At 49.3% G+C, this 23,774-nt stretch overlaps 1 protein-coding gene, 1 long non-coding RNA gene, 1 other non-coding gene and 1 pseudogene across 3 annotated transcripts in view; 2 read left to right on the forward strand and 2 right to left on the reverse strand.

Moving 5' to 3' along the window:
- Positions 1-4,200: 4,200 nt before the first annotated feature.
- GADD45G (growth arrest and DNA damage inducible gamma) lies at positions 4,201-5,774 on the reverse strand. Its single transcript, XM_065947444.1, has 4 exons — positions 5,607-5,774; positions 5,228-5,329; positions 4,901-5,114; positions 4,201-4,810 (listed from the first exon to the last, which is right to left on the reverse strand). The coding sequence occupies exons 1-4, from the start codon at positions 5,657-5,659 to the stop codon at positions 4,700-4,702; spliced, it is 480 nt and encodes a 159-aa protein (XP_065803516.1). The 5' UTR covers positions 5,660-5,774; the 3' UTR covers positions 4,201-4,699.
- The window catches only part of LOC136176808 (uncharacterized), a 66,748-nt gene continuing 48,588 nt past the window's right edge, over positions 5,615-23,774 (forward strand). The window contains exon 1 of the long non-coding RNA XR_010664631.1: positions 5,615-5,745. This is a non-coding gene — a long non-coding RNA (uncharacterized lncRNA). The remainder of the gene's footprint in view (positions 5,746-23,774) is intronic.
- On the forward strand, positions 17,670-22,957 carry LOC136176807 (large ribosomal subunit protein uL29 pseudogene; annotated as a pseudogene).
- Positions 19,508-19,579, reverse strand: TRNAG-UCC (transfer RNA glycine (anticodon UCC)). The gene has a single exon. It is a non-coding gene; the product is annotated as a tRNA-Gly (tRNA).

A 23,774-nucleotide genomic window follows, 5' to 3' on the forward strand; every position in this document is an offset into this window, starting at 1 on the left:
CTGAAAGCAGCCCCAAAGGACCAGGCAGTCCTTGGCCAGCCTTGAAAACAAGGTTCCAATGAATGTGGGACACAGCTGGAGGCCCTCTTTCGCCACCCAAAACACCCACCTGCAACAAGCCACTCCAGCCAGCAAGAGCCTGCCAGGAATCCACACCTAGAACTGCCCCAGAGAGTAAATGCCACCTGAATGAATGAAGAAACCAATGAATGAATGAATGAGGGAATGAATGCATGAACAGCCAACCCCATCCCTCAGTCCAGCAGCCAAGGGCCGCGCCCCCTCCTCACCATGAGGCAGGGGAGCAGCAGCCCCTTTCCAGTCCCAGCTCACAGAGGCTCTAAAGGTCTTTGCCCCCTGCTGAGCTGGAATCACCAAGCCCTGAGGGTTGTTTCCAGCAGCTTCCAGCAGCCACTTCCTGGAATCCAGACTCTGGCCAGCAACCCTGGCCCCTCATAGAGGACTGCTGCCCACACCTCCTCCTCGCCACCCAGAAGGGAACATCAGGAGTTACTCACATGCACACCTTATTTGACAAGACAAGAGAAATCTCTTCTGGAAGATGAAGTTTGAGCTAAACTTAAAAAACAAGTCTGTTTCCAAAGACCAGGTGTAACTTTGCCCAAAGACAGAAATCAAAGGCTCCCCATGGTTCCAGATGTCCTGCAATCCACAAAGGATCACACCTCTCCACCCCACTAAGGCAGCGAAACCTCTTCTCAAAGCTGGGGAAGGACAGCTCCCTTTTGATTTCTGGGGGACTCACACATTCCGAGGAGTGCAAGGACTGATAGCTTGAAAACCCAAAGGAAAGTTCAAGAACTCTTGAAAAAAAAGGGGGGGGGGGAATTAATATCTGCTCACCGAACTCACCTCCTAGTCTCGCTTTGTTTGCCAACATCCTAGCTTCGCTTTTGTAAAACTCTATCGCTGTTTCTCAAGTGGCTCTTTGTGAGCCTGGAGAGCAATGCTCATTGTGCCATGGAGGCTAATGTTTTCCTAAAATGTGTAACACATGGAATTACAGCCTTTAAAAAATAAAACAAATTGCAGCAATCGTTTTGTCCTCTTGTCCTAGCGAAGGGAAAACTGGGGGCCCCAGCTCCTTGTGTGGACAAGGGCTGCCTGATCCCCAGCACTGCTCCCTCTTTCGCTTCTGTATTCCTTTCGTCTTCACAACTACTGCTTTGCCAGTGCAATGTTTTCCGTGTGTGTTAGTCACTCAGTCGTGTCCGACTCTTTGTGCCTGCCAGGCATCTCTGTCCATGGAATTCTCCAGGCAAGAATACTGGAGCCAGGCTTCTCTGTCTGTGGAATTCTCCAGGCAAGAATACTGGAGTGAACTGCCATTCCCTTCTCCAGAGGATCTTCCCGACCCAGGGATTGAACCCTGGTCTCCTGCATCACAGGCAGATTCCTTACCACTTGAGCTACAGGGAAGCAATGTTTTCTAGCCATGATCAGATGCAAACAGTTTTATTCGGACTGAAAAATGAACGTGATTGATGCTCATTGCCCCGAGGCAGGCACAGCCTCGCTTGGGGCCTGCATGTAGCTGGCATCTGTCTTCCTTGGTGAGGACTGTGGGTTTAAAAGGACTCCCCCCTCCCTAACCAGATTACATGCCTCAGTGTTCTCTGTCACGCCTATGCTGGACCCCGCTGCAGCACTGAAGACCCCAGCCTCCAAGTTCGCCAAATGATATGGGGGCATGCAACACAATGTCAAGGAGAAGAAACTGGAGACAACCAAATGCAGGTGAAGATGAGCTTCTTTCTCTTTACTATTTATTTATGCATTAGGCTGCACCAGGTCTTAGTTGCTGCACACAGGATGACCAATCTTGAATGAGGCATTGAGGGATCTTTAGCTGCCTCTTGCAAACTCTTAGTTGCCGCAGGTGGAATCTAGCTCCCCAACCAGGGATCGAACCTGGGCCCCCTGCACCGAGAGCCCAGAGTCTTAGCTGCTGGACCACCAGAGAAGTCCCAAGATGAGCTTCTTAAAGGCTGTTGCAGGTGGTTCTGTATACTTCGTGGTGTGCACCCCCCAGAAGTGTAGAAAAAGCAACAAGGAAACACAGCAAAATTTGGAGATGGTTCATTACAGCACTTCTACTTTTTTCTTTCCTTTTGTGTGTATGTGTTTTCTGATGTTTCTACAATGAATATGTAAACTTTTACAAACATATAAAATTAAGAAAGTAGTCCTCCTTCCCAGATGTGTGGCACAGGAGGTAAAGTGTTAGACCTTGAAACCAGACAGCCAGGTCCAAATCCACCAGCCCACTTGATTTTTAAGATCTCTAGCAAACATGTTCATCCTAAGTATTACTGTCATCAACATTGATTCGCGCTTTCTAGATGCAGGACATTGTGCTAACCAGTCTGCATGGGTCACCTCATTGTGCATGTGATCATTCGGTTATCTCTATGCATTACCACTTAGAGTTGTTGGAAGTATGTCTACAATACTGTGCTTATAAGCCCACTGCATTTTATTACATATCTTCTGGAGTGTTTCATTTTAATAGCATTAAATGCTTTTTCACACCACTCACAAAAATTTAAGCACAAGCTTTGGGGCTGGCACAATGTCCAGGCATGCATTTTTTTTCCTCCCTATAAATTTTTCTAGCCCCTAGGGCTCCAACAGGTGCCCTTGCTGTAAATTCTAATCCACAAAAGCCAAGTTTCTTACAGGTCTGCCAACTGAGTGTTCCACAACGGTCAGTGGGCCAGCGGGAAGATCTGCTGCCTGTTCTATGCAATATGCTGCTGGAGTTACTCATTGAAGGGTACTTTTAAATGAATTGTGCTCCATTTGTGTTTACTATAGCATGCTGTGGCAAATGGTTGTGAGCCCAGAAAGGCAGACTGCTGTAGACACCCACCCTGCGAGGCTCCACCTCAACTAGGGAAACTCAAGGTTTTCAGCAGCAGTGAATGAAGCAGTAATGAAACTTTGGCACAAACACAGCTGAATTATTTCACTGAGCTTCTGTCTAGTCAAGGGAGAAATATTTTTAAGAGCTAATAAATGTGAAACAAAGATGCTTCTCTTGTGGTAGAAATCATTAGGTTTGTACAGCTCTTTTAATTCTTTCAGAATATGGAGTGAACTTAAAAAGTGGCACACGACAAAGTGAATCAGCTGCCTGGGACTGCTGAGAAACCCAAACTGTCGTCTTAGATAAACAGTATACTAACCCTCCTTTGCCTAGAAGGCACGGTGGACGACTGGGTAACTTGCTAACAGCAATCTAGTCCCATGTATATTCCCCCACCAAAAGCAGTACGATCAGGCAGCAGCATGAAAGCAAGATATCAGTTTAATAATAATAACATAAAAAGGTTGATTCACTCAGTACATTTCCCCCTACATCCTTCTTAAGACAAGACTATGCCAAAAAGATTTGAATTACTTTTCATCTATAAGTCTTTCAATGCTGCTGTGAATAGTAGCAGTCCTCATAACTCTGATGTGGGCAGAGAACACTCAAAATAGGAGATAGCAGATGCTGGCCCCACTCAGAATTGCTTACGCCTATTTGTGTAGATACTGCCTTGCCATTTTTGCTCAGATCTTTTAAGATTTATCACAGTCATGACAAAATGATGACTCACACTTAAATGCAGTCATGTCATATGCGATATTAATACCTTGGTGACATTGCCGTAAGTGCCATTCCTTTCAGGGGAAAAGGTTCCTGACAGCCGTCTGCCACCATCCTCAGGGACCACAAAGGGCAGTGCCGGCAGAAGGCAATGCTCATTGTGCAGGAAGGAGCTGCCTGCATCCTGCAAGCTGTTCCCATAAGCAGCTGTTGGAAGGGAGGGGGTGGAGAGGAAAGAAGGGGGAGGGGAGGGAAAGGAAAGAAGGGGGAGGGGAGGGAAAGGTCTCTGCTATCAGGTTGGATGGCCAGCTGCTGCACTGCTGTCTTATCCCAAGTATGCTCCTGTCTTGCAAGTTTAAAAATCTTCCTGAAGGGAGAGAAATAGGAGCAGGGCTCAAGTTCTGCCCTAACACCCAGCCAGCGTCCCCTCCCCCACTTCCAGCACCCCAGGAGCCTGCCATTCAGCGCCAACAGGAAGATGGAACAGGTGCCATGGAGTTCCGTAAATTTCAGAAATCAGCAGCAGTCCCGCTGACCACCTCCCCCACAGACAAAGATCCCCTGCCCTCAATAAAGAGAGTAAGTCTGTTTCAGTTAAGTTTATTGTAAAACTCAAAGCTGCAGCAGCATAATCCTTCAGAAAATGAAGCATCGCCCGTATCCGTTTTGAAATAGCAGTGCATACTGCTCAGGTCCGTCAGAGCTCCTGTAACCGTACAAGTCCAAGCCGCCTGGCCTTGCCTTTCCCCTCCTTTCTGCCGGGAGTACAGGCTGCTGAGTCACGCCTGCCCGGCCAGTCTGTCCTTCCCGGCCGCGCGGCCAAGGTCCCGCCTCCGGCCTTCCTGGGCGAGCAGCCGCTCCCCACACTTGTAGAGTCCTGGGCTGGGGCCAGCCTGCCCCTGTCGCCGCCGGGCCCCTCCTCGGGAGGGAACCGCACCTCCTCGCCGCTCTCCACGCGCCCCCGCCTGCCAGTCTCCACGCCGCACTCCGGCGCCCTCCGAGGGCGCATCCACAGAGCCAGCCCCGCGCTAGGCGCCCCGGGGCGTCACCACGTCGATCAAACCAAGGATCCCCACCGGGCTGTCACTCGGGAAGGGTGATATTGGGCACCCAGTCGTTGACGCTGCGGCTCTCCTCGCAGAACAGGCTAAGCTTCTCCAAGGCGGGGTCCTTCCAGGAGTCCTCATTGGGGTTCTGCGGAGAGAATGCAGAGGTCAGCCTGGCTGGGCACTGGTTGCTAATGGAAGGGGGGCAGGATCACATCGGCACGGAGGCGACACTCACCGAAATGAGGATACAGTGCAGGTCTCCAGGCGCCCCCGACTCGTCGCCGGTACCCACGATCGCCGCCAGCCGCTGAACATCGCCCACGCGCACGATGTCTATGTCGTTCTCACAGCAGAACGCTTGGATCAATGTGAAGTGGATTTGCAGCGCGATATCGCCCTCGTCCTCCTCGTCGGCGGCCAGCACGCAGAAGGTCACATTGTCGGGGTCCCTACGAGGGCAAGCAAGAGGTGGTGAGATCAGGTCGGGGAGCCAGGGGTGCCCCCAGCTACCGTCTCCCCGGTCTCCCTGCCGCTCCTCCCACGGGCCGCGTCTGATACTCACACGTTCAGGACTTTGGCTGACTCGTAGACGCCGGCCGTGAGGCAGCCTTGGCGCTGCGCCGACAACAGCAGCTCGTGCAACGCTTTCCCGGCGCCCTGCATCCTGCGGACAAGCCAGCGCGGTAAGCCGGACGGGCCGGGGGGTGCGCTGAGATCCCTGGACCCAGGGACGCACCCCTAGAGCCCCAGCCCGGCGCGCCAGCCCAGGGCCGCACCTTCGGCCCAGCCGGCACACACGCGCCCGGCTTCCACCCAGCGGGTTCCCACCCAGCCCGTCTCCACCCAGGCGGGCCCCAAAGACCATCGCCCAACCAGCGCGGCCAGGGCAGGACAAGGATCCCCGCGCGCCCCGAGACGTCCGGCGTTCGGCGCCGACCTACCTGGCTGTGCTTTCTGGAACCGTGTCCTGGCCACGAACTTCTTCCAGAGTCATGTTGAGATCTGCGAGCAGCAAGTTATCCACAAGAACAGAGGGCGGAGCAGACGCGAGCGAAGAAGGAAAGTCTACGACCCAACCCGGTAAGCCCACTGCCTGCGAGTGAGCCCCGGCGCCGCGGTCTGCCCTTATATAGGCTGAGCCGGGTGGCGCCGCCAGCTGGCGCGAGCCTGCGAGCCCATTGGCCCGCGCCCGCTTTCTGATGCAAATGAGGCGGCTGCCCGCGGCTCGTGCCAGAAGGCCACGTGGGGAGGGGTGCGGGGGATGACAATGCCTCAAATCTGCCGCTTTTGTCGGGGTGTTACCAGGCAGACTGGAGCCTGCAGATTTCATCTCGCCTTTTTGTTTTTTTTAAGTCCTTAAAAGGAAAAAGTTACGGGGGGAAAAAAAACCCTCACTTGTTAATAGTACGCTGCAATTTGTGAAATGCACCTTTGGGGAAATCTAATGAATTTTTTTTTTGCATTTATTTTTGTTGCTACCTTTCTATTTTTTTCTTCACTTTTAATTTGAAGTTTTTGAGCCCATTGCTTCTAAACCGGAACTTAAAAAACAGGCTGCGCTGGCTAAGCTAGCTAAAGGCCTGAAAGCAGCCCTCTCCAGCTGACACTAGAGCCCCGAGCGCGAGGTTCTTCTAGCATCATCAAGACCCGGACCCGGGCGCGCTGGAAAGTCTCGCCAATCTCCCGGCCCGCTACTAAGCGCTGCGGGGCGCCAGGGCGCGCGAGCAGATTGCGGCCGGAGCACGCGGCTCGTTTGCATTTCTATGCTGAGCGCACAATAGCGGAGATCTGGCGTGTGGCGGTTTGTAGGAGGGACAATTGACGCTTTCTCTTCATAGCGACACTGTCCACCTGCCGCTGGGTGGGGTGGGAGAGCCCCGCCGCGCGTGGGGGTCGCCGGGCTGCTCGGCGCGTGGGGGGTCGCGGCCGCGTGGGGCTCCCGCGCCACTCAATGAGCGCCCCCTGCACGGGCCCCGCTGCACCCACCACACGTTTGCATGTAGTTCCGCCCCAAAAGGTTCTAGCACACGTGCAGAGCAGCCGTGGACGTTGGAAGGAACACCTGGCTGCACCTTCTTCGCAGCTGGGTGCACTCTACCCGGACCCCTAAGCTCCGGGCCCCTAAGAGCTTGGGGAACGACGCTTGGAATCCCTTTCCCGGGGCGCCATCTACAGGCCGACGGGAAAAGTCCTGAGCACTTCTCTTTCCGCTCACTTCCATTGACATACTGACTTGGCTTCTTGCCCTCGGACCAAGAAGGGGCCCTGGTAGGGTCAGCTGAGCCCCATCTAAGCTACACATTAATGGGAGTCAAAAACTGAAAAACCCAGATGAAGACAAAAGGTCCAACCGAGTACTGACGGAAGAAAAGCCTATATTTTCTCAAGCTATTTTGAAATGTTTTGACCTAAGTATGCATGTATTAAAAGCTTGTTTTCCAGTAATAGAGAAATAATACTAAATGAGAGCTTGAGAGCGTTTAATAGACGTTGCTTGGCCGGGGCCATTTTGGACCTGTGTGTAATGAATGTTAGTCCCTCAGCGGTGTCCGGCTCTTTACAACCCCATGGACTCTACAGCCAGACTCCTCTCTCCATGGGATTCTCCAGGCAAGGATACCGGAGTGGGTTGTCATGACCTCCTGCAGGGGATCTTCCCGACCCAGGGATGGAACCTGGCTCTCCCGCATTGCGGGCGGAGTCTTTACTATCTGAGCCGCCAGGGAAGTTGACCCTTCCAGAAGGTTTGCTCACTGAGCGTATAATTTTGGTGCCTGCATCTCTCTAAATGCACTGAGCTGCATTCCCTCTCCCCCACCCCGACTTGACCCTTACTACGTGAGGCTTTTGAGACTGGGCAGGACAGCTACAGGGTGCGGGGGCTGTTGGATGTGCTAGGAGTCCCGACTCGGCTGCGAGGCAGAGGAAATAAGGAGGACAACGGAGTGCGCCGGCTCCTTGCGCCCCCCGGTGGCCAGCTGGCAGAGGACAGCTGAGAAAGCGGAACACTTCCCAGATGCCAACTGGGTGTTTGCTCACCTAAGATCCCTGAAATCCGAGGTGTCTATAACAAGAGTATTGAGTGGAGTTCCCTGTGCTACACAAGTTCTTATTAGTTATCTATTTTATGTAGTAGCATGTATACGTCAATCCTAGCCTACAACTATCCATCCCCCTTATCCACCCCCCCCCCCGCCCCGCCCCGCCACAGCAATAAAATTATTTTCTAATTGCTGGAACTATGCGGAATCCTGTGGCGTTAATTTGCTGCCATTTCCTTTTCTTTGCTGCACACTACATGCTCAGTTGCTCAGATATGTTCGATTCTTTGCGACCCTCTGAACTGTAGCCCACCAGGCTCCTCTGTCCATGGAATTTTCTCAGGCAAGAATACTGGAGTGGGTTGCCATTTCCTCCTCCAGGGGATCTGCCCGACTCAGGGATCGAACCCACATCTCCTGCATCTCCAGCATTGTCAGGTGGGTTGTTTTATCACTGAGCCACCTGGGAAGCCCCTTCTTTCTTTCTTGGTGGTATACAAAATGATGGTGTGCCTTGATTGGATAAAATATATTTATTTTTAAGTGATTGAGACTTAGATATTGCTCTTTTTCAAATATCAAACATTTTTTTAATGTATTAGTTCCAGGTCCCCAGGAAATAAGTCTCATTGAAAAAATGAGACTTATTTGACATTTTAGAGTTCACTTCCCCCTCCCCATTTTAAACACTGGAAATCTCCCTACACATCAGGTCTCACACCCGGGTCCCAGAGGAGGGGAGTAGGGACAGGAGACAGCATTTCCAGTTGGCACCGAGCCAGCTCTAAAAAGAGGACTGATTGACAACCCCCTGGGGCTATTCTACTTCACTCGCATTTTTAAGGTATTGAATTTCAGGAAAATCGCCTTTCTGACATTGGATATGGCTTCACATGGGTTTATTAGGTCAGTCCAAACGCCCCAAAAGGCTTCATCTCAATTAGGAAAGAAACATTTTGTCTAGAGTCTAAGTTGGCCCCTCACCAGACACCCCCTCCCCATTCCTACAAGTGAGACAAATGCAGAAGCTGCTGGCTCTGGGACAGCCCATATCCAGTTTGCCAGTCATACTATAGGAGATGGGTGGGCAAAGTGGACACCCCAATCCAGGAGCCGTCAGATGCTCTTCTGGCCCACCCCGAGATAGAAGACGGTTGACTAAAGCCCACCTGTCCCGTTCTGTTGCCACTGTGCCCCCAAACGGTATTCAACCCACGTGTCAGCCTGCTGCAGCCCCCCGTCCTAGGCGACTGTGACATCAGCCAAGCTCCCTGTGATTATACCCCTTAATGCTCCTCTGAACCTTAACCATGAAGATGATGGTGACATCATTAAAGGGACATCCTCAGAGATGTTCTGTTTACAAACCTTTTGGAAGCGCTTAGATTTGATGTTTTTATTGACGCTTCATGAACTTCTTATTGCTAAATTCAGACTTAAATTGAAGAAAGTAGGGAAAACCACTAGACCATTCAGGTATGACCTAAATCAAATCCCTTACGATTATACAGTGGAAGTGACAAATAGATTCAAGGGATTAGATCTGATAGACAGAGTGCCTGATGAACTATGGATGGAGGTTTGTGACATTTATAGGAGGCAAATATCAAGACCATTCCCAAGAAAAAGAAATGCAAAAAGGCAAAATGGTTGTCTGAGGAGGCCTTACAAATATCTGAGAAAAGAAGAGAGGCTAAAGGCAAAGAAGAAAAGGAAAGATATACCCATTTGAATGCAGAGTTCCAAAGAATAGCAAGGAGAGATAAGAAAGCCTTCCTCTGCGATCAATGCAAAGAAATAGAGGAAAACAACAGAATGGGAAAGACCAGAGGTCTCTTCAAGAAAATTAAAGATACCAAGGGAACATTTCAATGCAAAGATGGGCACAATAAAGGACAGAAATGTTATGGACCTAACAGAAGCAAAAGATGTTAAGAAGAGGTGGCAAGAATACACAGAAGAACTATACAAAAAAGATCTTCACGACCCAAATAATCACAATGGTGTGATCACTCACCTAGAGCCAGATATCCTAGAATGTGAAGTCAAGTGGGCCTTAGGAAGCATCACTATGAACAAAGCTAGTGGAGGTGATGGAATTCCAGTTGAGCCATTTCAAATCCTAAAAGATGATGCTGTGAAAGTGCTGCACTCAATATGCCAGCAAATTTGGAAAACTCAGCAGTGGCCACAGGACTGGAAAAGGTCAGTTTTCATTCCAATCCCAAAAAAGGGCAATGCCAAAGAATGCTCAAACTACCACACAATGCACTCATCTCACTCATAGTAAGGTAATGCTCAAAATTGTCCAAGCCAGGCTTCAACAGTGAACCATAAACTTCCAGATGTCCAAGCTGGATTTAGAAAAGGCACAGGAACCAGAGATCAAATTACCAACATCCATTGGATCATAAAAAAACAAAAGAGTTCCAGAGAAACATCTACTGCTGCTTTATTGACTGTGCCAAAGCCTTTGTGTGGACCACAGCAAACTGTGGCAAACTCTTAAAGAGATGGGAATACCAGAGCACCTGACCTGCCTCTTGAGAAACCTGGCTGCAGGTCAGGAAGCCACAGTTAGAACTGGACATGGAACAACAGACTGGTTCCAAATTGGGAAAGGAGTACATTAAGGCTGTATATTGTTACCCTGCTTATTTAACTTATATGCAGAGTACATCATGAGAAATTCTGGGCTGGAGGAAGCACAAGCTGGAATCAAGATTGCTGGAAGAAATATCAAAAACCTCAGATATGCAGATGACACCACTGTTATGGCAGAAAGTGAAGAAGCACTGAAGAGCCTCTCGATGAAAGTGAAAGAGGAGAGTGAAAAAGTTGGCTTAAAACTCAACATTCAGAAAACTAAGATCATGGCATCCAGTCCCATCACTTCATGACAAATAGATGGGGAAACAGTGGAAACAGTGACAGACTATTTTGGGGGGGGCTCCAAAATCACTGCAGATGGTGACTGTAGCCATGAAATTAAAAGATGCTTGCTCCTTGGAAAACAGTTATAGCAACCTAGACAGCATATTAAAAAGCAGAGACATTACTTTGCCAACAAAGGTCCATGTAGTCAAAGCTATGGTTTTTCCACTAGTCATGTATGGATGTGAAAGTTGGACTATAAAGAAAGCTGAGCACCAAAGAATCGGTGTTTTTGGACTGTAGTGTTGGAGGACACTCTTGAGAGTCCCTTGGGCTGCTAGGAGATCCAACCAGTCCATCCTAAAGAAAATCAGTCCTGACTATTCATTGGAAGGACAGATGCTGAAGCTGAAACTCCAATACTTTGGCCACCTGGTTCGAAGAACTGACTCTTTGGAAAAGACCCTGATGCTGGGAAAGACTGAAGGCAGAAGACGGCGTCGACAGAGGATGAGATGGTTGGATGGCATCACTGACTGGATGGACATGAGTTTGAGTAAACTCCGGGAGTTGGTGATGGACAGGGAAGCCTGGCATGCTGCAGTCCATGGTGTCACAAAGTTGGACACGGCTGAGCCACTGAACTGAACTGAACTGATTAACACTTCTCATTCACTCCTGAGAAATGTTGGTGGAGATAACCATTCATTTGGATATGGAAAGTAGTGGGTTTTAAGTAAGCAGTAAACTTTATGAGTCCGTCCCTGTTGCAGTTTCTGAAATTGTTTACTTTCGAAGCATATATAAGCTCTGTTAAGTAGCGAGTTCATTCCCCTCACAAAGACAAGCTCACAGAAGTCTCAGGGCACAGAAGGTTTCTCAGAGCTTCATGTTGCCTGTGGCCTATAGGACGTCTTAGGAAAAGTCAAAGTCATTGTCACCTCTCAAAACCCAGCAACTCTCACGTAAAATCTGGATGCCCAGCTTCTCTTGGAAAAGAGGAAAATTTGGCCACCATGTGCCTGAGCATCTTCCTACCGCCACCATCACCATGGCAACTATCAGCTGGAGGAGGGAACTAGAGCCCCCAAACTGAGGACTGCTGTTCCGTTTACCACAGGCTGGTGGCTCAGATGGTAAAGAATCTGCCTGCAATGCAGAAGACCTGGGTTCGATCCCTGGGTCCGATCCCTGGGTCAGCAGGATCCACTGGAGAAGGGAATGGCAACCCACTCCAGTATTCTTGCCTGGAGAATCCCATGGACAGAGGAGCCTGGGGGGATACAGTCCATGAAGTTGCACAGAGTCAGGCAGGTCTGAACAACTAACACTGTCACTATTCACGACCACGCCCCTTTGAGGATACCTGAATACTTTGTTCATGTATGTTACCTGTTTGTCCGCTTTGCATTTGCAATCTTAGAGAAGAAACTGAAGTTTGAAAAGCAAAATAAAGGTGCCACTTTCTTAAAGGCTGGGTGAGCAAATCAAGTGATGGATGAGTGAGCAAATCGAGTGAGCATTATTTGTGTCCCAGGTTTGGAAGGATGTGTCTCCTGTGTCAGCGTGGGGCTCTTGGAGCAGTCTGCATTGGCCCCTTTCCAAATGGTTCGGGTTTTACTCTCACTCCCCTGACCCCCACCCCTTCTGTCCAACCTCTTCTCTGGGCTTTTTGAGTTTTAAGAAGGATGTTGGGGATTTTTTTCCCAAAAACTCAAGAATAGTAGGGTGAACAGCAATGAATCAGTGGCAATACTAAAAACATTAACTCAAAGAAGAAACCAAATCTTGATGCAAGACACAAACCTATTACTTAAAACTCAGCAGCGTCATCTCAAATGCACCTCAGCATATAACGGGAACAGTATAAAGCCGCCACCCCCAGGCACCCTCCCACAGCCCCAGTATCGGTGCAGGCTCCCCCCCATCCCGGATGAAATGTGAGGTCTGTAGATGCGGAGGCTTCCGACGACAGCTGGGACAGGAAACAGGAAACAGAGAATGGGGAAACCCCATATAGCACAAGCAGACATCTGTGGTCAGTCCCTGTGTAGAGAAGTCTTTCTGGAAGGAGCAATTATTTCTTGGGAGAGCAATTGCATAGTGTGTGAGAAAGTCACATTAGCTTAGTGGAATCCCTGAAATGATGAGGATGGAATCATTCATGCACTTGATACTTTGTCTACCATGAGTAAGCAATGATCTGAAGTACGTATCACAACCAAGTTCAGCCACACTAGCTGAGAACCTGACAAACCACTTCTGTGAGGTCCTTCCAGGCTCAGCCATACGCCCAAACCCTCTGAACTCCAGTTCCCTCCTCTATGAAAGGAAGATCTGCCCTTTGTCAAACTTCATGAACCTCAAGTGAAGTGTCTAAATGTCACGCCTGGTCACCGTTTGGCTCACATTTGGGTTTTTGTTTGGTGGGCAGTGTTCTAGAACAACTCACAAATTCAGGTTTGACTTGTCTATTTGTTTCTGTAGGTGGGAGTGGATGGCATGCACGATCCATGTCACTCTAGACATTGTCCAGATACCACAGTAGGCCTGCTGGTACTTTGAGCTCCTGCCTGACACCTGGAGGCATTTGAGATTGGGGTAAAATTTCACCAGTATATAATTAGTTGGGATGCTGTGGTCGCCTTTCTGAAAACATTAACATATGGGCTTCCCTGGTGGCTCAGATGGTAAAGAATCCGCCTGCAATGCAGGAGACCCAAGTTCAAACCCTGGGTGAGAAAGATCCCCTGGAGAAGAGAATAGCAACCCACTCCTGTATTCTTGTCTGGAGAATCCCATGGACAGAGAAGCCTGGCGAACTACAGTCCCTGGAGTTTCAAAGGATCAGACATGACTGAGCTAACATATAGCATGTCATAGATTACTAGAGCCACAGAACGTCCTATGTGAAAGCCTTCCTTCATGTTCTGAAAGACAATTTTTTTAAAATTTGGGGGATAGTTGCTTTACAATGTGTGTTAGTTTCTGCTATACGAGGAAGTGAATCAGTGACACATATATTCCCCTCCTCCTTGGACCTCCCTCCCACTGCCCCATCACCCATCTAGGTTACCACAGAGCACCAAGCTGAGAGACAGTTTAAAGTAAATTCCCAGAAACAGCAGTAAGATGTTGGAGGCTGCAGTTAGCAGAACAGAGCTCAAAGCATTTTTGCTGCTTACTTTACTTTGATCTTAAGCAAGAAGTTGGTGCATGGTTTAAAATGCTCATGCTTGTTAACCCATTACATCTGCTTTTCTTAAGTTCTCCTAAAGAAGTGCATTCGGAAGTGTATGAAAGTCAAGTGTAGCGTTAGGCGCTCAGTCATGTCTGATTCTTTGCGACCTCATGGACTGTATCCCGCCAGACTCCTATGTCCATGGGATTCTTCAGGCAAGAATACTAAAATGGGTAGCCAGTCCCTTCTCCAGAGGATCTTCCAGACCTAGAAATCAAAGCTCAGTCTCCCGCATTGCAGGCAGATTCTTTACTGTCTGAGTCACCAGAAAAGCCCTCAGCAGTGTATATTACAAGGAAATGTTTGTTGCAGTATTTCTTCAAATAGTGCACATCAGAAGCCAAATAGGGGATAAGTGCTAAATCATGGTGTTCAGCTCAGTCACTCAGTCATGTCCGACTCTTTGTGACCCCATGGACTGCAGCCCACCAGGCTTCCTTGTCCATCACCAACTCCTGGAGCTTACTCAAACTCATGTCCATCGAGTCAGTGATTCCATCCAACCATCTCATCCTCTGTTGTCCCCTTCTTCTCCTGCCCTCAATTTTTCCCAACATCAGGGTTTTTCCAATGAGTCGGTTCTTTTCATCAGGTGGCCAGAGTATTGGAGTTTCAGCTTCAGCATCAGTCCTTCCAATGAATATTCAGGACTGACTTCCTTTAGGATGGACTGGTTGGATCTCCTAGCAGTCCAAGGGACTCTCAAGAGTCTTCTCGGACACCACAGTTCAAAAGCATCAATTCTAAAAAAAAAAAAAAAAAAAAAGCATCAATTCTTGGGCACTTGGCTTTCTTTATGGTCCAGTTCTCACATGGTGTAGCCATAGAGAAGACAATACGAGACCATAAATAAGTGCTTTGAAGAGTATTTCATTGCATGATAAACTTAAGATGTAATGCAGAAAAACAAGACAGACTCATGTGTTTCTCGTTGTGCAGAAACATGTAGGACACATGACCATCATTGTACAAAAAGCCAAAATAGAAGCAGTGGTTACATCTCAAAGTAATGAGATTATAGATGATTTTTATTTTCTCCATTATGCTTTTCTGCAATTTGATTTTATATAATACAAATGCAAACTTCTCATGGATAATTATCTCAGTGCCAGGCATCATCAACCTGACTCCTGCTTCGGGCATTATTCTGAACAATTTCTGACCATATGGTAACAGATGAAGAAGTTAGCAGTCTGCAGGGTCATGCTTATAGGAAGAGATGGGCAGGAGCAAGACCTTTGACTCCCAGGCTGCTGTCTTGCCAGTTGACCCAGGTCTGTTCTCAGCTGAGTGAAAATGGTGATCTTGCACTTGGAGATTAACTCTGGAATGGCTGGGGTGGAATCTCAGGCCACACACTGGAGCCACGCAGGAGGGGCCAGCAGCCAAATACCTAGGCATGTACCTCTCCACAGACAAGCAACTCGCCAAGATGTGCATTTTAGCAAGTAGCAATGGATAAAATTCTTTCACTTCTTTTCTGGCAAAAATGTCTCCTTTCCAGAATGGAATGACAGTGATAAATTATAAAAATTGTTTCCATTGTTTACATAGTATATCAGCAATTCTAAATATTCAAAATAGTAAGTGTTTAACTTAAAAATATTTACGTTAAATACTTAAAAATATTTAAGTACTCAATCTGTTTTTTTTTAACTCTTGTAGGTTCAATTTAAATTTTCAGCGTTAAATTTCACTTATTGGAAAAGGAGTGTGTCAGTATGCTATTAGTATTAGTATTGTATTAAAATTAGTTTTAGTGTTGGTATTAAGATTTTATTTGCCAGACTTTTATAAGACTTGCTATGTGCCAGGCACTACCCCAACCACTTTGAAAGCATCATTTAAATCTCGCCGTGACCCTGTTACGGAGGCACCATCGTCTCTACTGAGAGGTTAAGCAACTTGCCTGAGATCACATAGCCAGAAGTGGCAAAATGGGCTATGAACCCAGATCGGCCAGCTCTGGAGTTCCTAGTTCTCATCGAGAGGGGTCTGCAAAACTTTTTCTAGAGCCTTTGGGGAAAACCACTTGATCCACCAAGGATAAGGCGATCATTTAATGAAAAGAGGATTTCCAAAATAGTTGGTTCGCGGTAGGAGCCCCTATCCGACGTCGCCGTGGGGGATTTCATGATTGCGTGCGCCACCTTGTGGTCAAGGAGAATATGGCTTCCAACTCTGAAAGGTGAAGTCGCTCAGTCGTGTCCAACTCTTTGCGACCCCATGGACTGTAGCCCACCAGGCTCCTCTGTCCATTGAATTTTTCAGGCAAGAATACTGGAGTGGGTTGCCGTTTCCTTCTCCAGGGGATCTTCCTGACCCAGGGATCGAACTAGGGTCTCCCGCATTGCAGGCAGACTCTTTACCAGCTGAGCCAACAGGAAATCCCTCCGGCTCTGAAAAGTAGCCTATTTATTTACATCTTGATCTAATTTCCCTTCCCTTGTGGGGTTTCCCTTGTGGGGCTTCCCTTGTGGCTCAGCTGGCAAAGAATCCAGCTGCAACGCGGGGGACCTGGGTTCTATCCCTGGGTTGGGAAGATGCCCTGGAAAAAGCAAAGGCTACCCACTCCAGTATTCTGCCCTAGAGAATTCCCTGGACTGTACAGTCCATGGAGTCACAAAGAGACAGACACGACTGAGCGACTTTCACTTTCACTAAACCTTTCCTGTGTCTAGGAAGCCTGAAGGCGCTGGTCACACACTTCTGTCAACTCGAAGAATCCGCAGCCCCATCAGTGGGCAGTCTCTGAGAAGTCAATCAGGTCTACAGAATGCTCCCGTAGCGTTTGCTACCAGTAGAGTTGCATGTTGTGAATACAGAGACACGCCAACAGGAAGATCAGAGCCAGCCCCTGAGAACGCTGTGTGTCAGCGGCAATACTCCTGCCCACTTTACAGGCTGCAAAACCAAGATTCAGGAAGTCTAATGGCAAGTCCCAGATGACAAAGCAAATCGCAGCTGGGGTTCCGGCTGCCCTCCACTAGACCTCATGCAAACCTCCAGTTTACGCCACTGCATGGTGGGTAAGGACCCGGGCTTCCTGCCAGACTGCTACTCGGAGACAGCCCAGACAGCACTTAGCTGAGCGGGGAGGAATCTCAGGGGCTCGTACATTGTTTTCCTTTGAAATTAGAAATGCTCTGGACTTGCCTGGTGGCGCAGTGGATAGGAAGCCACCTGCCAGTTCAGAGGACAGAGGTTCACTCCCTGGTCCGAAAAGATCCCACGTGCAGCAGAGCAGCTAAGCCCACGCTCCACAGCTACTAAGCCCACGTGTCCTGGAGCCCATGCTGCACAAGAGATGCTACCGCAACGAGGAGTAGCCCCTGCTCACGCAGACTAGAAAAAGCTCTCGAAAAGCAGCAAAGACCTAATGCAACCAAAAATAAATAAATAGCAATTATATATGAAGAAAGAGATGCTCTGAACCTCCCCAGGTCCTTCAGTGTTCTAAACTTCCCTCATCAGCCATGTGACATGGAATATATGGGTTTTCTCTTTTTTTTTCTCACCAACTCATAGGCAAACAAACTTGAAGGGGCCTATGAGGCAATGTGCTCCAAAATGCTGCCATTTTTGAACAGGGACAGTACCCCCACAAGACATCCACCTCAGACAAGTGTAGCTCCACCCGCTAGTGCACACCGATTCATCCACCTCCATCCGTGATTGCACTCTTGCAGTAATGGCAGTGTCAGCTCCTTCATCTCCAAGGGGCTCAGTTCCACCCGAGACCTGCAGCATCGGCTTCCCTCAGGAGTTTGTCAGAGAGCAGAGTCTCAGGCCCTGCCCAGCCCTCCAAACTGAGCACCCACATTTTAGTAAGATCACGGTGACACCCATGGCATAGAGCTACTCAATGCGCTGCTGGAGACACTGGCCAAGAGTGATGGGCGTGAATCAGGTCAAGAGGTATGCGTGGAGTGTGGGGGGACTCACCCGCCTTCTGGACAGCAGGAACACCAGGAGGGCGGGGCAGCACCGGGGGAAGACCTCGGCGAGCGAGGAGCTGTTCTGACTACAGTGTGTTTGGGAGGTTTGAGGCACCCAGCAGAGGCCAGCCTTGAGCAGTGGGGTGTGAGACCTCTGAACTGGATGCACAACCTCAAGACTCACCAGGGCCATGGCCATTTGCCAAATGACCTCTGAATTAAAGAGAAGGGAAGACAGCTAGTCCCCTCAAGTCTGCTCCCCCTTATTCCTTGGAAGAGCATTTCACCTTTGCACAAGATCTCCCTTGCGGACGCCAAATTTCTGATCTCCCTGGGGCTTCCCCAGTGACTCAGAGGTGAAGAATTCTCCTGCAGTGCAGGAGAGGCAGGAAACGCAGGTTTGATCCTTGGGGAGGGAAGATCTTCTGGAGGAGGGCATGGAGACCTGCTTCAGTATTCTTGCCAGGAAAATTCCATGGGCAGAGGAGCCTGGCAGGCCACGATCCATGGGGTCACAAAGGGTCAGACGTTTCAGCGGCTGAGCCCAGCACAGCACACAGCTTGGTCACCTGATCCAGCTCCAGCCAATGGAGCGTGAACTTGCATGTCACATGCTCAGACAGGAATTGCTTGCTTTATGCTTCAAGTTTTTTTTTTCCCTTCCTGTGGTTGTGGTCCAGGTTGTGACAGAGCAGCATAGGGGCAGTCCTGGGTCCCCACCTGACCATGTAGACTCAGACTGATGTCCTAGAGAGAGACATAAGCTGTCTTCAGTCCCTGTGTTCTAGAAATCTTTTTAAAATTTTAAAATCTTGACCAAAATTCAGACACAGGAAAGTTGCAAGCATAGTAGAACAAAGTATTCCTGTGTATCCTTCCATCGGCTCCCCCATTTCATTACATTCATTTTATCCTTTTATCTCTTCCTCAATTATACATATTTTTCTGAACCACTTGAGAGTAAGCCTCAGGCTCACTGTCTCTTTACCACTGTATATGTCAATATTTCCTACAAAGATATTGCCCTGATATCATAAACCACAGCAAAATAATCAAAATCAGAAAGCTATTAATAACATTGGTAGACTTGAAGCTACTATCGAATATACAGACCGCAGTATGATTCTGCGATTCTGTGGATTGCCTCCACCGTGTCCTGTATGACAAAGGAAGCCCAGGATCTTGGCACGATTGCCTGTTTCAACTCTTCAGTCTCCTTTAATCTGAAATCATTCCTGAGTCTGTTTAGTGCCATGGACTTTTTTTTGACCCCGACATCTGAAGAACTCAGCCTCTAAGATTTATCTGATGCTCCCTCATAATTCAATTCAAAGGTTGCAAGTCATGATGTCGTGTCTTCTACTGGACAGGTGTCAGCACGTGCTCTCATTGGTCTGTTCCTATTCTCGGTTCCGTATTGGTGGTTATTTGGTCACGGTGGAGTCGGCCAGGTTTCTCCAATGTTAAGTCACTGTTTTACACTTCCCAGTTAATGAGTGCTCTGCAGGGAGATGTTGAGGGTCATTCAGAAGTTTAGACAGCACAGTAACTAGTGCGAATGAGGACGTTCTGCTGATTCAGCAGCAAATCCAAGCTCTTCAACTTGAGAACAGTGGTTAGGGATCATACATTCACATCCTTCCCTTGGTATTTGGATAGATAGGACATTTTTACTAGTTCCTCTGGACCCCACCCCCCAAATTAAACTTTATTAATCTGTTTTAGGGGAGCTCCACGCAGGATCTTAGCTCCCCAAACAGGGATTGAACCTGTGCCCCTGCATTGGAAGCACAGAGTCCCACCCACTGGACCACCAGGGAATTCCCCCCATTAAACTTTAACATTAAATTTTAATAGCCCAGAAGGGAGCCTGGGTGGTGTATTTCCATTTTGCCAGGGAAGTCCGCAGCTGGACAGGCATGGTTTCTGGTCAAGGGGACTGGGAACCGCTCCTTCTCTAGGATAATTTCAGCCTCCACAACAGGTGACTCAACTCCGAGGGTCTGAACAGGAGTTCAGCTCCTCCCTTTGTCCTGAATCCCTGCAGGGGCTGACCCCTCTTTTCCAAGACAATCTATTTAAGCAGTACCTACCTTCAGCAGTCCCACCCGAAGACTGCTCCCCATGGGAGAAAAACTCACACATGCCCCCAGGAAATGAAGACAAGTGAGGAAGAGACCTCTGAAGTTGTCATACCAGGAGGATAAAGAGCAGACGCTGGCCTGGGGCCGGGGTTCAGCTCCTGCTGCTCCACCATCGTCTCCCCACTCAGTCCAGCAGCCTCTGCTGGCCCCCAACTCTCAGCACATTTTGAGGTCACCTCTGCTTCTCCTAAGAGTTCCCAGATGGCTTATCAGTAAAGAATTCACCTGCCAGTGCAGGAGACACGGGTTCGATCCCTGGGTCGAGAAGATCCCCTGGAGAAGGGAATGACTACCCACTCTGGTATTCTGGCCTGGAGAATCCCATGGACAGAGGAGCCTGGCGGGCTACAGTCCATGGGATTGCAAAGAATCAGACATGACTGAGTACGCACACCTACTCCTCCTGAACCTACTCCTCCCCTCCCACACTGCTTGGTGAGACTTGGCACAGTCCAAGTCAGCGGAGTCCCCCCGCTCCGCCCCGGGGGAGGGGGTTTCCTGCCTCGTTCCTTCCCTCTTGGTGATATCTCCATCACAAGGGTGATGTGGTTGGCCTTTGATCTTCACACGACCCCGGATCACATCCCCACACACTGTCCCCATGAGAGGCACTAGATGAGTGAGAGAAAGTGTCTGCTTCATTTCAGATGGGAAAGGAATTCCCTCTGTACCAAAAAGACAGGGATCCCTGCTTCTCAGACTTGGAGATCATAGGTGGTGACATAGACCAGACCCAGGAAAGAGGAAGAAGGGAGATACAAGGAGAGATAGGTGAGGAAATGGCCCCTCTGGACCACAGGAAGGCGAGGGACCTGCCACACACAGCCCAGGGCCAGCCTCTCCAAAGCTGCAAGACAGTTTCTAAGCTTGTGAATGGAAGAAGGAAGGAATTCTAAAAGGGAAATAGAGAGAGAACCCATGATATATGATCATAAATGTGACAAAATCCACCCAGCTTATCTCAGAAAATATACACAGCATTTCCCTCTATCAGCAAAACGAGCTGATGACTGGGGATGTTCCACCCTTGAATCAATCAAGTTTTAACACCTAAGACCAGAGGGGGACTAGAATCTGTACAACTGGGCCCTACATTTTTCAGATCCTGCCTAGCTTGTCACACACATGCTTCCAAAAGGTACCAATTTCTGAACTATATTCAGACCATCCCAAATAAAACCTATCCTCAACATATTACAGGTACAGGTCACATTATCCTAGGATTCCTTGAAAAACAAAGGGAATTTTCCACCCAGCGCAGTGCGTTTAATAGCAGAACCAGATATATTTGTTCCCTGGGGGCCTCAGACCTTGTCATTTCACCAGCAAAGATATCAGTGGGGACAGGAGAAGTGGTCACACTGACAGCAGCCCCAGACAGCCAGCAGGCCCCGGGCTACACGGAGGTCTCTCCTCCTGCAAAGCCATCCTGCCCCAGTCATTGCTGGAAGGGAAAACCTAGTGGCCTGACCACCCGCGGCCACCCCCACACATGCCCTCCAGGGCACAGGACCAGCCTGAGTGACCATGTGTACAATTGTGTGTGAGAGAGAGAGAGACAGAGAGACAAAGAGATGATTGTTGCAACGCAAAGCCCACCAGCCCAACTATAGACCACCCCCCCCCCAAATCCAGTGCTCTGCCAGGCAGTCTGGAGGACCCTGTCGACTTCAGAAGCACAACCCCATTTGGGGACCCTGATAACCCAGAAACCTTAAGGGCTACAGAGAATTGCCTGTCCAGGAGCCTGCCGAGAGCAGGACTCTGAGAAAGTTCGACTCTCCACTGCAGGGCTACTGCCCTCCCCAGTGCTGGGAATGCAGTGTGGTCCAGGGTGCTGGTCAGCCCACCCCCCGAGCCCAGAGGCCCGCCCTGCTTTCACGATGGGAGAACAGGGCCCCTGAGTCCCACCGCTGATGGGGCTTCCACCAGCAGTCCACAGGATCAGGAAGCATTTCCTAAATAAGATCCATATGCCCCGAGCAGTCCTCACTGGTCTCCCCAAAGGCCAGCTCTGCTTTAAACCGGAGGAGGATGGGCAGGCAGGATCATTGGCCATAATCATTAGTGAGCGCATTCTATACTCAAGCAGTGGACGTGGACTGGGGCTGGGGCTGGACAGAACAGAGGCTCTGACCACCGCAAGTCCACAGTACAGGAGGCCCTGAAATTTTACCAAGCACCCCCAACCATGCTGATCATTCCCACCTCCCTCTTCCTGCAGCCTCCATCAGGAGCCCCCCAGAGTCAAGGAGGAAGACATGGAAGGGGGTGAGGAAGAGCCTGGAAGGTAGGTGCCCAGGAACAGCCCACACGTCTCCCCCAAACACAGCCTCACAAAGTCAGATTCATCCTGGCAAGTTAAGCAGGGGACACGTCGTGAATGGAGGGTGAGGGGCTTTGTCCCACCTTCAGACTACACAGAATCTCAGGAGACAAATAAAGCTCTGGATCCATTTCTTAAACTAATGCCTGATGGAACCCTACTCCAGGTAGAAGGGATGGTGCAAGAGATGCGCCCCATATTTAAATAGGTTGGGGGAATGTGGGCTGAAAGGAAGCCTGGTGCTGCCCTGCAGGATTCATCCAAGCTTTTACCCCTTCTTTCCCTCCGAGAAGGCAGCAGAGGCAGCCTGTACAGCCATGGCCAGGATTAAGGCTGGAAACCTTCGCAGCAAGAAGGAGGAGCAGCTGCTGAAACAGGAAGAGGAGCTGAAGGTACAGCTGTCCCAGCGGCATGTCACTAAAGCGACAGGCAGCATGGCTTCCAAACTCTCCAAGATCCGGGTTGTTCATAAATCCATCACCAATACAATCCATCATGTATGGACCGTCATTAACCAGACTCAGAAAGAGAACCTCAGGAAACTCTATAAGGGCAAGAAGTACAAGGCCCTGGATTCGTGGCCCAAGACAACACGCCGCTGACTCAACTTGCTGAAGACCAAGAAGCAGCCGCAGAAGGAGCTGCTGAACCCTCTCTGGAAGCACCCAGTCAAGGACTGAGCATCCAGGCATCAATAAAACAAATCAGAAAAAAAAAAAAAAAGCTTTTATCCCTTTTATCCCATCACAGTGTATCTGGGCTTCCCTTGTGGCTCAGCTGGTAAAGAATCCGCATGCGATGAGGGAGACCTGAGTTTGATCCCTGGGTTGGGAAGATCCCCTGGAGAAGGGAAAGCCTACCCCCTCCAGTACTCTGACATGAAGAATTCCATGGACTGTATAGTTCATAGGATTGCAAAGAGTTGCACACAACTGAGCGACTTTCACTTCACTTCACTTCAGTGTATCAGGCATGTCTGAGAGGTGTGAACCTGCCACAATGCCACATTTATTTAACAACAAACCCTTTGTCATGGACCATAAAGCCAGGTTCCATGGGACACTGGGTGGGGTTGCAACCCTAATCTGTCTCACAGCCCGGACACCAGGAGGGTTTTGTCCCCAGGTGTCCCCCCCACTCCCATCACCTGGGAACTTGCTTCAAATGCAAATTCTCAGCCCCACCTGGAGCTCCTGAATCAGAAACCCTGGGCATGGGCAGGGTAAACTGTTCAGTTCAGTCACTCAGTCATGTCCGACTCTTTGTGACCCCATGGACTGCAGCACGCCAGGCTTCCCTCTCCATCACCAACTCCCAGAGCTTATTCAAACTCATGTCCATCCAGTCGGTGATGCCATCCAACCATCTCATCCTCTGGCAACCCCTTTTCCTCCCGCCTTCAATCTCTCCCAGTATTAGGGTCTTTTCAAATGAGTCAGCTCTTCACATTAGGTGGCCAAAGTATTGGAGCTTCAGCTTCAGCATCTGTCCTTCCAATGAATATTCAGGACTGATTTCTTTTAGGATTGCCTGGTTGGATCTCCT

The sequence above is a fragment of the Muntiacus reevesi genome, chromosome 10, assembly GCF_963930625.1.
Source record: "Muntiacus reevesi chromosome 10, mMunRee1.1, whole genome shotgun sequence".
Lineage (NCBI taxonomy): Eukaryota > Metazoa > Chordata > Mammalia > Artiodactyla > Cervidae > Muntiacus > Muntiacus reevesi.